General features: G+C 34.1%; 1 protein-coding gene across 8 annotated transcripts in view; it reads right to left on the bottom strand.

Annotated features, from left to right (window-relative positions):
- Positions 1-14,452, bottom strand: part of JMJD1C (jumonji domain containing 1C) — a 257,864-nt gene that overhangs the window by 20,213 nt on the left and 223,199 nt on the right. For all 8 annotated transcript variants that reach the window (XM_064488133.1, XM_064488134.1, XM_031461228.2 and 5 more), the window contains 5 exons: positions 12,667-12,839; positions 10,211-12,417; positions 5,221-5,422; positions 2,665-2,879; positions 1,436-1,588 (listed from right to left, as the gene is read on the bottom strand). In XM_064488133.1, the coding sequence (XP_064344203.1) occupies positions 1,436-1,588; positions 2,665-2,879; positions 5,221-5,422; positions 10,211-12,417; positions 12,667-12,839 (2,950 nt within the window). The remainder of the gene's footprint in view (positions 1-1,435; positions 1,589-2,664; positions 2,880-5,220; positions 5,423-10,210; positions 12,418-12,666; positions 12,840-14,452) is intronic.

Genomic DNA, 14,452 nt, shown 5'->3' with positions numbered 1-14,452 from the left:
TGAGACATGTGAAAAAGCCTCAACTTGATAGAAAGTTTAACTGCTATTACTGCAACAAGGCTCCATACCTGGAGGAGTAAACATATTAAGGCATAGCATGAAGTACATTATACACAGGAAAAAATATTCAATACCTTGATCTCAAGGAGATCTTTCTCTATAAAATTAATGATATAGGTACTATTTATGATGTGGCTATGAGTTTCAATAAATATCAAAAAACTCATTAAATTCAGCATAAAAAATCTATTAATTATTTCATGAAAAGTTTCCAAGGAAATAAAATTCAAATCCAGGCTAAAACTGGTTTCCTTTATAAAGCTTTCTGACTTTCCCTCTGAAGCCTAGATAGTAATTTGTAAATGTTTTCTAACTGCTTACATTTTAGGCATTATATAAAGCTATAACCTAGTCAACGTAAGCTCACTATAGTACTGAACTGTGAAATAAGGAAATATATACATAACACAGAACACAACTCAAGGCATATAGGTTACATTCAAAAAAAATAATACAGTGACTCAGACTATACTTTCAAAACAAATGGTACTGTAACTAACAGCAACACAATTATTAAATTTATTTTAAAAGATTTATGCTTATATGTGCATACAACAATACATTAAACTTAATTTCTTTTTAATTTGGCAAAAGGAAAACAAGTAATTTGGAACCAGGAAAGATGATTAACTGCCTAAAATACATTCCTTTTTATGGTTTTACATTTTACTCATGTATCTTTTGCATATCACAGAAACAATTAGCTACAGATGCTTTCCTACTTAGTTCTCTTTGGTAAGTGCTGGGTGTATAAGAAGAAGGGTTAGAAAGGGTGAGGCTTTAGTAATCCTATCAGTAGAAAAGACACTGATGGCTAAATTATAATTCACCTACCTGACATACTACTTTGAAAAAGGGCTGCATGGAATGAAAATGATACTGTTTTTAGACAATGAATAGTCTAACTAGGGGGAGTAAATGGTGCTAGTGGTAGCATATTCTTGAATATTTTGATTTGAACTTTATGGACCAATATTTAGAAAAATCAACTCACACTAGTAAGTATTCAATTTTGATTTATGTGCATGACTATAATTAACAGGTTCTAGAAGAGACTTCAGGCTCTGACACATCAGAATCTGAAGGCAGCAAAACCTAACCTAAATTTGGGCTGTATTAAGGAAGTATCTGCTTGAAATGAGACTGTGCATCTACTAATCAGGCTAAAAAGATGTAGATGCAGTTTTATACTAGAAAATCTGGTTATTTTAATAAACTGTGGTTAACTCTTCCTTTTAAAAACAAACTTCACAAAAATTCCTTAATGTAATATATTCATAATCAAGGAAGGTAGGAAAAACAACTCATCTAATGTTCCAGATGAATGACCCTAAAAAAATTAGAAATTTCAATTTATATAAAGCTATAAACCAACCTCTAGAACTCTTCCTTTCTTTTCCTTTGTAACAATCTAAGCAGACCACAAATCCACATTTTTGGCAGACCCAATGAATGTTAAATAATGTTGCTTCACATGCATCACACATCTCCCGGACTCCTCTCACTGCTCTTTTCCAGGCAATTTTGACTGAAATACAGAGAAAGAAAAACTTAAGGCAAACATGCTCTTTTTCCATACAATTTTCGCTAAAATGCACAAAAACAAAAATCTCAAGGCAAACCAAGATTTTTGAGGGATATATTAATTAATGATCAATAGAAGATTTCTTGAAGTAATTAATAATTCTCTTCAGAAGATTTACATCTAATGCAACATTTCTCAATCTTGGCAATTTTGACATTTGGACTGAGTAATTCTTTTTTCCTAGGGGACTATCCTGTGTAGGATGTTTAGTGGCATCTGTGGCTTCCACCTATTAGATGCTAGTACCCTACACACTTCAGGTATACAACCAAAAATGTCTCCAGTCATTGCCAAAGGTCCCTGGGGGGGACAAACCACTGATTTAAGAGACAAGAAAGAAAAGAAACTAACATTTAGAGCACCTAGTATGTAAGTTGCTTTAAACAGAACAGTACTTTATAAACCAATCTATAAAGTAGTTATTATTTCCATTTCACAGTTATATAGGTAAACAAGGAGTAAAGTTGAGATTCAAATATAAATCTAACTCCAAAGACTGATGAACCACACTAGATTAAAAATTTAAATAACTGGGATGGATTATGTCTTTATATGTATGGCAAATGCTGAAATTTCTTGAGTATCAGATACAAAGTGCCCTTATTGTACTAAAGTATGTCACGGTGGCAGAAATACCAAAATGCTGCTGTAATTCCACAAACTGCTAATCCATTCAATTCAACCTCAACTGGAAAATAGCTGTTACTTTAATTACATATAGGTGCAAGTGTATGTAATAAAGTGGCATCAAAAGTAAAAGTAAACAAGCCTTAGGGGGAGGGTGTAGCTCAGTGGTAGAGTACCTGCTTAGCATGCATGAGGTCCTGGGTTCAATCTCCCATACATCTATTAAAATAAATAAACCTAATTACCCCCTACCTCACCAAAAAATAAAAATTAAAAAAAAAACAGTAAACAAGACTAGGTAAGACTATACCCACAGATGAAACATATTCCAAAGAGAAATTTTTTAAATGAAACATGTATAGTTGCATGTTCTAAGTATTTAACTTCCTTACCATCCTTTTTCACCCAGGACAAAGCTGTTTTTTCAGACGTTACCAACTGACAGAACTTATCACCTATTATATCCAAGATGTATTTTGAAGTTTCTATGTCTAGTTCATCATCTTCATAATTTTCATGTGTCCATAAACTCATAGCTTCATCATCATATTGGTCAGGAGAAGAGAAGCCATCTATTCTAACCACTCCATTTTTACTAAATGATAATCTGAAACATTAAAACATAAAAGCATTAGATACCAAGACAGAAGTCCAGGTTCTATTACATTATTTTATATTTACAATTAAAAGCATGAAAATAAGGTAGTCCTTTATGTACATAAACTTTATTGATAAAATTTAACCAACTTTTGACTTCCATAGTGCTACACAAATGGCAATGATAAGCAGCACCAATTTTAAAACTTCAAGAAATACGATTTTCCCTATCACTTCCCTACTTAACTCCAATCAAATGAAAACTGCCCAAGTGTTTCATGAGGACAAGAGTTTAAAATGTTGGCCAAATGCTGTCTTAAGCAATGCAGTTATTTTCTACACAATCTAAATTAGCAACCTCTAAAGTTGAAAATGCCGTGTATCATCTTAAGACTTTCGGGGGAGGATACAGCTCAAGTGGTAGAGTGCATGCCTAGCGTGCACAAGGTCCTGGATGCACAAGGTCCTGGGTTCGATCCCTAGTAGCTCCTCTAAAAATAAATAAACCTAATTACCTCTCTCCCCCACCTCCCTGCCAAAAGACCAAAACAAAACAAACAAAAAACCCCCCAAGACTTTCACAGGGAGTATTAAGAAAAATACAAAGTACATATACATTTTCTTCCTTAATTAAAATGACACATCTATGGCCTTTGGTTGGTAACAATGTGCCCATGTTGGTTCATCGATTGTACCAAATATGCCACAGTGATAAGGGATGTTGAGGGTAGGGGAGTAAATATGTGCGGGTGGAGAGGGCTATGTGGGAACTCTATTATCTGCTCAATTCTGTTGTGAACCTGAAACTGCTCTAAAAGAATAAAATCTATTAAAAAAATGACACTTTACTAACGGGCTTTGGAGAAATAAGACTGAAACTCTTAATAGTATATCAGGAACCGAATTAGTGTACTTACTTCCTTCTCTTAGCTTCTGACATCCAATTTATGTAACTACTCAATTCAGAGAAATTAAGGGTAAATGGAAAGCAAAACTCCCATTTTCTTACTGACTGGTGGTTATTCCTCAATTATCTTTGTACTTACTCAAAGAGGGGATACTCTATAAGCCATTCTGTATTTTCCAAAAGGACGACGCCAACAACATTCCTTTTACTTCCTTTTTCTTATACCTTTACCACCTTATCCTTTTCCTTTTTTTAAAAAAAACTTTCTCTTTTCATTACAACCCTTCATCTTATTTTAGCTTTGTGTTACCTCTTTCTTTCCTTCAAACTTTCCCAAAGGTTTTCTTATCTCTTCAAACCTACCTTCCTTTTGATTCCTTTTCTATCTTTTCTGTACCTCCATGTATACTACCTTCTGTAACTATTCTTTGAAGTTGTCTGTCCTTTGAGGGCTGTTGGCTAGAAAAACCATGAAGTAAAGAAATGTTCCTACCACTACATATTTTTGGGGTCTCTACTAGGCCAACAGCACACAGTATTTGTATTTCCTGGAGCAAAGTGTCTCCTAACTTAAGAAGAAAATGATGATGATTAGGAAAATAACTGCAGGTAACATCATCAGAGCATTTCGTTGTGCCTGGTACTATACTAAGGACTTTGTGTTACTTTTTTTCACTCAATCTTCATGAAACCTCTCTGAGGTAGGTACCACTATCATTACATTATGCAGATGAGATGGGTTTAGCTATAGTTCTACTACAGTTAATTAACTGTACAGTTAACTAGTTTCCATTGGCTGGACCCAGCTATTCTTTAGTTGAACTCTTGCAAGTCTTTAAGTTTTTAGTACTGAAGTATTATTTATTGATATTAACATTATAGTACTATGTAAGTTTAATAACAACTTTATGTTTTTATATTCTCTACAAAAACTGTGAAATGTGAACTGGTACTAATATATCTTTCTTGTCATTTTACAACTCATATTTTTATAGCTACATATGTTGAACAAAAGTATGCGTATCTCTAATGTAACATACAGACTTTAATGCCTAGATTTTATAGACTCTTAGTCACTGTAGCTAATGCACAGATATAAACGTGACATTGTTCTAGCGAAAAAATATAAATTAAAAAAAAACTTAAATCAAACTGTTTCCTTCCATTTTCTAGAAAAAATATGAATATTTTCTCATTAAGGAAGAGTAATAAATCTCTCAGAAGAGAAAGGCCATATGAACACAAATATCTGTGAATATGAATTTCCTCCAATAATTAGCTATTATTAAATTCAGCACACACAGAGTTTAATATTCTTTTATAATGCTTCAGAAACACAGAGGCTCAAAGCCTCATTCTCACCTGTATAAGGCTCCTGGAATGAGAGTATAATTTCCAATATCCTATAAACATGTTTTCCCTGAATTATTTATTTTCAACTTACCGTCTAAAGTAGTAAAATCTACAAAATACTGGTGAATGAGCTGGTTCTTCTCCCTTTTTACTCCGAATAAGTCTACATTCTCGGCACTTCTGCAAATTAGGCCCTATCTCACAGCAAGAGTCATCCTGTAAAAAGGATTCCCCAGTTTGCTTCAGCTTCTTGACTTTACGCCAATCTTTTAATACTGAACGAGGGATGCCAGCTGTAAAACCAGTAGGAAAATATTAGCAAGATTATACCTTTTTAGAAAGGTAAACTCCTTGAGACAAAATTCAAGTCAATTATACAATTGTGACCGCATATTAAGATTGTAAAAAAGATGAAAGATGATAGTTCTAGGCACTCATTAATAACTGGAAGTCCATAGCAGCATTTCTATTTACTATTCTACTAACTAAATGAACTCAATGTCAGTATCCTGGAAATGTGGAGCTAAGTAAATCTAGCTGGTTGAAATCTTCACATATACAATACTCACATTTCTATAGTAGCAAACATAAGAAACATTTAATTTCTATGCAAATCTATTGCTATAACTATAGCCCTTTACACAGGAAAAACCTAAAGACCAAAACTTACTACTTTTAGAAACTGCAACAGGCTAGTTTCAAACATTGTTTAGAAAAACTCTGATTCTCTAAGGTAAGTGTGGATCAAGACAAGTAAGTTTTGATTTTTATCATACTATATTTGGAAGAAGGGCTAAGACTTGTTTCCTAATATATCTCTCCCTTATTATAATGCCCTCCATCTGATATCATCTTTTAGAAAAATAAAAGGGTTTGAAGGAAATAAAAGAAAAAGCCTAATATTAACCTGTCTTTATTGATAGCAGAAAGAAAAAAGGCATCAGAGAAGTCTGAAGAAAAACAAAACTCAAATATACTACACAATTGCATGAAAAATTAGTTTATTTACTATACTCTGCATCACTGCTCCACCTTGTTCATTAACTTGAACATAACTATTGTAATAACAGTGGCCTAAGTAATCAGTTACCTATAGAGCAGGAAGAACTCAAAACATTACATATAAAATAAATGTACCTATTAAATTTTTAAAAATATATTCATTTAAAAGCAACCTATGTTGGGATGAGCAAATATTTGTTGACTCTTAAAAGCAAACTTACTCTGCCCGTATTAATATAGCTATATATCAGGCTTGAGATTTACAGTTTGCTATTTCTGTCATGTTGAAAGAATAAATTGTATTTCCGACCCTTGTGTTTACTAATCATGCCCATTGTGTGGATCAGAAGCATTTGAAGTGTTCTGACGTTATATACTTCTTGCAGAAGCAAGCAGCAGAACTCTTGTCCTTAGTGCACACTATCACTTGCCTGTTGACAGTGTACGTAGTACAATTACAGCAAGATCATACACATCTTAACATAGGAAGTGTTGTGTTCAAACTTCAGGGTGGCCCATGTGAAACTGGCTCCAGTTATTAAGCACTTCTATGATTGCTGCCTGGTTCTTTACAATTACATGTTCTCCCCTCTTCCGTCTCGTAACTTAGGGCAAGGAGTCATTTTGGCTTAGAGAAAAATATACGGGCATACAAACCGCTTATGAAATAAAAACATTTCCAGAAGACTTCTGTAAAAGGTTTGTTATTTCCTTCACTGTGTATAAGACAGATTTCCCCTATGGACTGTATAAAAAATTCAGAGCTTTCAGAAGTCAGAATGAACAGAGTGGTACACTGCTGATAAATTTTTATTTGTTACACTACTTCCAATCACTGCTTTACTTTATTACACTAGAATAAAATAAATGAAATCTTTCTATTTTTGACTAGAAAACAACCACTAACCCATATGCTTTTTATTCCAGACAAGGGAACAGTTTGAAGAGTATGGATAACCATACCACTGTGAACAATTTAAACATAAATCGTATTATAATGAAGAACTAGACATTTTGAAGCAACTCTCAATTCTGTAACACAAAATAGACACTTAAAGCTTTTTTTTTTTTTTTAAATGAATGAATTACAAAGACATGAGAGCCCAGGTCATATGGTCAGTTTGTAATATTATAATTATTGCTTTTAGACTAGGCCACACATGACTATGGCTAACTCTTTTTATGAATTTTACTCTAACAGTATTTGTACAAAAAATAAAATAAACTTCATCTTTCAATTCTATATATCTAATTTACTGGTGATATCTAAATCTAAAAGTTTGAGACAAAGACACATAATCAACAAAAAATATCTAACTCAACGGATATTTTTACTTTCTTTATACTATAAGAATCTTTTCAACCTTAGTTCTTTACTAATCAGCAAATCCTCAAAACAGCTGCTCTAGCAACAGAAAACTAGGGAGGAAGAAAATAAGAGACAAATATATGCTAATCTTTAATCTCTGTTATGCCATCACCTTAAAAAATATTTTCGGACATAGAAATGAACTCTGATTATAGGTAGACCACTACCTGTATCATAGGTCTTATATTTAAATTTGATGGGCAATTTTAGTACATAAAATTATGTAAAAAATTAGCCATGGAAAAGCAGCCAACTTTAAATTATCAGTAACAAAAAGCAGCAGGCATGAAGACATTCCAAATCAGCAGATAAAGCAAATTCCATTGTACCTGGCTTTAGACTACTAAAAAACCATGCTATTTATTATATGTGTATTGGTATATATAATTATACAAGTGTAATAGTGTATGCAATCATATTACCTGCTCTAAGTGCAGACTTAACTCACTCTTTTTGATTGACTGATGGCAACCTCAACGAAAATTAAAAGATAAAGGTCATATATAATCCATGAGGTAGATAATCCACTCAGATTTAGAATTTACGTACTCCCAATTTAGAGAACGTTACTAAATAGCCCAGGACAAAAGCAAGTCAACTCTACCTATAATTAACAGATGGCATTAAATGGTCACTTAGTATTATTTTGGACTTGAGGATAAGTGGGACTTAAACAGCCTGTCTCACGTTGAATGTCAGTTACTAGCTGGGGAGGGATCTGACTAAGCATTACAACCTGGGGGAAAAAACCGCTGATTCCAGTCTTTGTCTTAAAACTTACTTGGGAATATGTACATTCGTAATCTCAAAACAAAAAGAGAACATGTAATTCAGTAAGAGTTAACTTTACAAACTTAACTTCACAAGAGTTTTCTAAGTGTTAAAAGCTGGAAGATTCCTCTCTCTGTTTTCTGTAACTTTAACCTGAATATTTGATTACTCAACACCAAAAGAAATGTTTGGTCAAAAAGAAGAGAAAGAATTACTGACCACACTAAGCCTCTTGAATTCACTGAGGAAGTTAAGTAGAGCACAGGAGAAAGGAAAAGCAACATGGTATACAATCCAATACTCAAAACAAATGGCACGTTGCCTACAGCCTGTATCCTTGGTTGTCAATCTCCCTCTTTCTTTCTTCTGACTATATTTGCATTTCAGTCTGTCAGCCTGTCTCTTGTCTTCTTTCATTCTTTCACTTTCTGACTGTTCTTTTCTATGATTCCATCCTCCTGCTTTCTCTCCGTCACTTTGCCTCTGGTTTCCACACAGGCATGTGGGAAAACCTCATTCACTGAAAAGGCCCCAAAAAGAGGCTTCAAACATCCAAATGCTTGTGAAGATACTTCTTGAATGTCCACATTGCACAGATATTTCATATATTGTATGTGAATGAATACACTGATATAGTGAAACTATTAACTGCTTTCTGCATTGTGCAACATACCTAAAAAGAAATAAGCAAACAGAAAAACTACTTCTAGAGTAAAAACATATAGAAATGCTTTATAGTGAATATTACTGTTAAGTATCACTTATTTTCCCCTGTTGTAGTCACAAACAAAATATAGTCAATTTTGGAACTTTTACTTATTTTGGAAGTTCTTCTTGAATAAAGAAATAAACACACAAAACCATCCCCCGCCCCCTCCCCGCTTTTATTTAACTTTTACTCGTTGTTAAGGGCTTGAATGAGTAGCATTATTAGTTAAATAGAAGGTAATTTTGTTAAGTTTTCAATTTCATCTTGAGATGAGAGAAGGGTGAAATATGGGCCCCATTCATACTACTTTGAAGTAGTTCTCTTCTGAAAATGTGACTTAAAGGAAGTTTTTGTGAAGAGGATTTCTTTCTCAACTGTATCTAGTTATAGGTAAATACCCAATATAGGCATACGTTGGAGATAGTGCAGATTCAGTTTCAGACCACCACAATAAAGCAAATATTGCAATAAAGTGAAGTCACACAAATTTTTTGGTTTCCTGATGCAGGTAAAAGTTATGTCTACACTATAGTGCAGTCTATTAAGTGTGCAACAGCATCATGTTTAAAAAAACAATGCACATAATTTAAAAATACTTTACTGCTAAAAAACACTAACCATCATCTGAACCTTCAGTGAGTCACAATCTTTTTGCAATAGTAACATCAAAGATCACTGATTACAGATCACCATAACAAATAATTAATGCAGAAGTTTGAAATATTTTAAGAACTACCAAAACACAAGAGAGACATGAAGTGAGCAAGTGTTATTGGAAAAATGGTTCCAACAGACTTTCTTGACACAGGGCTGCCATAAACCTTCATTTTGTTTAAAAAAAAAAAAAAAAGATAGTATCTGCAAAGTACAATAAAACAAGGTATGCCTGTATCAGAAATCCACTTTTGGTGTGACAGCTATAATTGCATTTTGACAGTCTTTAGAAATAGTCAAAAATCTGAGTAACTACTAAAGTACATGTGGGTTTTTGCCAACACAAATGCTATGCGAAAACATATTTCTACAAGTTCCTTAAAAATGGATGTCTTCTCTCATTTCCTCTTACAGGCAACTCGTGAAATGTAAAAATGAGGTCACATATATTACACCAGGGCATACAAATAAAGTCAAAGATGCCCTTAAACTCACTAATTTTTAGAGAACCACATCTTTACTGCAAGAACATACAGCCCATTTTACTTGAGATAAAAAAGTAAATAATTTACTTACCACTACTACTGCTGCTCTGCAACTTCAATTTACTTTTTTCCTTGGCACTCCTGCTGAGAACACCATTGGGCTTTAAATCTTCTTCTATTTCACCTTTTCTCTTCTGAAGATCATTTTGCTTCTTTTTGTAAGTTGGCTTAGGCTGCCTTTTAGTCCTTTGCTCTGATTTGCTTTCACTTTCATCTGAATCTCCACTTTCAGAGCCAGATTCATAAGTTCTTTTGGCTTTTCTCCTATTGACTTTATCATCTTTTACATACTTATCAACTATGATCTTACTATCTACACTACTTTGTATATCATTAGATGTAGAGGCTATTAAATTGACAGAACATGGCTTAATAATTTCTGATACAGAATTCCCTGAATTTTCCATTTTATTAATATTTTTATCTTCTTCTGAATGTCTTGTAAGCCAGGCCTTTTTCAGTTTAGTATGGTAGTTTGGTTGACTTGTCTGGGATGCTTGCCCACTTCCTACAGAGTTTGCTTTGTTTATTGTACTACAGACCACAGTGCCATCCAAGAGAGGGGAGGCTGAAGATGTCTGATTTTTCGCAGCATTAGGCTCGGTCTCACTGACATTACTACTTTTATATTGAGCTGCAGCCAATGCTGCCTTGTGCTTTTTCAAATGGATAAAATCAGTTGTGCCTGAGAACCCAGAGCTGGTCTGAACAGCATTTCCTGTCTTACTACTGGCTGGTGTAACTGGAGCTGTGGTGCTGACCCTGCATTCTTGTGTTTGAGTCACTGAATGACTGACACTTTTTGTAGAGGTACATTCTAAGGATTTAGAGGCCAAAATGGTATTGGATAAAGGGTAAATTATTTCTGAACCACCCCAGCTGGAAACACTGGTGGTAGTGGCAGCAGATGTGAATATATCCGTTTTGGTATTACACATTGTGTTTACAGAAGACATGACTGTACTGGGAACACTGCCCTGTGAGACAGCCTGAAAGTTTTTTTCAGATTTTATGTGAGCACTGTCTGAATTCACACTTGGCAGAATCATTCTTCCAGTCTCTCCAGCTTCTGCTGGTTTTAGGCAATCTGTTTGATTTGCCCCAGTTGAAGATCTTTCACTAACTCGATCTTTGGAAGCTAACTGCATTGCTGGCGTGCTATCAATTTTTGTACTAGAAGGTGGACGTACAATGACAGATGCCATAGCAGCCTGTGACTTTCCACTGCTTTTCTCCACATGCCATTCAGCTTTCTCTTTGCTGAGGTTATTATTAGATTTCCACATTTCTGTCAAACTCTGTTCAGAAGAACTCTTAAAATTTGCCTGAGTGTCTTTTGGTTCGGGAATCAGAGTTGGAGGCTTTTGTGATTCTTGAACTTTCCCACCAGCATTTACAGGCATCACAGGAGTTAAAGTTGGAGGGGAAAGGCTACTATAGCTGCTTTCTTTTCTTTCCAGGCTATGATGGATTGGTGGGTGAAATACCGGTGCTCTATGTAAAGCAGGCATACTCCGGAGTGTATTCGTAGAAGAAACTGTCAAATGAGTAGGACTCCTACAATCACTTCTGAAAGTTGTTACTGAGTGAGAAGCAATTTGATGAGAAAGATGCTCTGGTATTTTGCTTACTAAACCTTCACTTTCTGGCTGGTGTTTAATCAAAGGGGGAGGCTTTGAAAGAGATGATATAAATGAAGTCAGAGTTTGAGGATTAGCTGCTGCTCCAAGGGTATTACTCTGTTTTTCAGTGTAAATATTTGAAACCTCTTTGGATGGATATGACCTTGGTGGTTCGTTGACTACACTATTAGACAATGTAGTGAAATAGTTACTTTGGGGTAAACTCTGAGGCACTGAGTGCTTCATTTTATAAAGATCAGATACTGAGCATTCTACATCTTTGTCTTGTTTGATGACATGGCTTTTAGGGCTAGAAGACGATGATGCTACTCTAGAATAATTCTCTCTCTCACCCTCAAGCCCCTTGATTTTAGTTGTAAAGGGAGCAACATCAATACTTTCTTGAAGAATTCGACGGTGTTCCTCCTTATATTTGTTTAATCTCTCTCCAGTCTCCTGGGGTGGTCTTTGTAATTGATTCAATACAGGATCCACAAAATGCCTATGCAAGTGACCATCTTTTCCAGTCTGTGACCTATTTAGATCCAGGTCATTTTTTGCTGATGTGGATGCAATAGAACGTAATGGTTCAATAAAAGCTTTTCTCTCCAATTCTCTGTAAAAAAAAAAAAATACACAAAGGTTTCTGTAAACACTTTTCCTTGTATGATACAAATATAGCTTCTATACATTATTATTCTATCATGAAAGTAAAACACGAATTTGCGTGTGTTATAACATTGAATTAGTAGGGATATTTAAACAGAATAGTACTCATTAAGCCTAGTTTTAAGACATTTGTTAAGATTACCTGTTTATAAACTGAATTAAAATCTATCAAAGTTTTAAGCATTGGTGAACTTACTCTTTATGATGATCTACTAAACTTTTTGTCAATGGTGGACTGGAATGTGCTGTAATTTTAAGAGGCCGATGAGGCTCTGCACTAGAAGGTCTGACAGGAATGTGACTAAGTAATCCGATACCATCTGTTGAGGTCACAGGTGTAGGCTGATGTAACCAAGGACTGGGAGAATTCTATTTTTAAAAAGAATTAGACTTCAGTTACTATAAAAGGCTAAACACAGTATCACAGTAGGACTTTAATAGCAGTATATTTATGAAGTATGTGACTTTTACTAAATGCATTTTATTAGAAATATTCAAATAAGTAGCCAACATAGTCATAGGGATTTTTCCGTATCATGAAGAAAATTAATGAGCATTAAAATTGTTATTTCCCGAAATTTATTGTTATTTACTTTACTGATTGCAGGTCTTGAAATCATTGCCTTTAACTCACAAATGATTACAGAGAACCTAGCTTTTAAGATTTCCTAAGATTGTAACATCAAAAGACTATCTGTTGATAATAGAAAAAAAAAATGTTGCTAAAATACATTTCACCAGATTCCATCAAGTTCATTTGCCATTTTTTGGTGTAAAAAATAATGAATCTTTTCAATATAACAATTTACTTAGATTTGGCAGAAAGTTACATTTTCAAGGCTTATTTGTATTCCATTTCACTATAAGCCATACACTGTTGGACCATTAAACTTGGAGGTACAGAGGTAAAACAAAATTAATTTTGTATCACCATGCTGCCCATCTCATACTAAATATGTGGTGACACTGATTCCTGCATTGAGACTTACAACCAACTACATGCTTAAGATTGCTTCTATACTCTGACTCACTGCCATTCTTCCAGAACATGCCTTGTCGAGTTATACTTTGTTGAGTCAGATACTGGGAAAATACAATACACTTTGGTTTTAATAAAGGGAATAAATTTTATATCTCAAAATGATAATGTGAAGTCATATGACACCACACTGAAGACAACACTGTTATAAAATTTTTTAGCCTAAATATATATATTATAAACCATAAACCTTAATAGAGATGTATGCATATGCACATAAGGATCATTCAAATATGTTTAAAAGGTCTACAGTTCTACAAGATCCAGAAATCCGAAGTTGCAATCAGTTATTCAAATAGCAGGGGATACCTGTATATACACACAACAGAATATTAAAAAGCTTAAAAAAAAAAAAAAAAAAGGAAATCCTGTCACATGCTACATCAATGAACTCTGATGACATTACGCTACATGAAATAAGCCACAAAAGGACAAATACTATGAGTCCACTCAAATGAAGTATCTAAAGCAGACAATCACAGAAACTGAAAGTAGAAAGGTGGTTGCCAAAAACTGGGCGGAAAGAAGAGGAAAATTAACATTTCATAGGCAGAATTTTAGTCTGCAAGATGAAAAAGTTCTGGGGATCTGCTGCACAACAATGTAAATATATTTAAAATTACTCAACTGTACTCTTAAAAATGGTTAAGTAAATTTAATGTGCTTTTCAACCACAATATAAACAAACAAATAAATAAATAAAATGTGTTTCAAAAGATTTAGGGAACACCTGAAGAGCCTCCTGGTCTGCACCAAGGATTAAGCTGTCTCCTAGAATTTAACAGTGACACTCATTCTCCCATTTTTTATGTGGGGACTGGTCATTCCCTTAACAACAATTTATTATTACGAAAATTAACTTGGCTAGAAAAACTACATAGCCCATGAAGAAGTAAGAGCTCCATACCACCATCTTCAGCAATACTGTCAGGCAGAGAAAATC

The sequence above is a fragment of the Camelus dromedarius genome, chromosome 8 (assembly GCF_036321535.1).
Source record: "Camelus dromedarius isolate mCamDro1 chromosome 8, mCamDro1.pat, whole genome shotgun sequence".
Classification (NCBI taxonomy): Eukaryota; Metazoa; Chordata; class Mammalia; order Artiodactyla; family Camelidae; genus Camelus; species Camelus dromedarius.
Note: the sequence above shows the minus strand (reverse complement) of the source record. Positions and strands in the feature narration are given on the sequence as shown.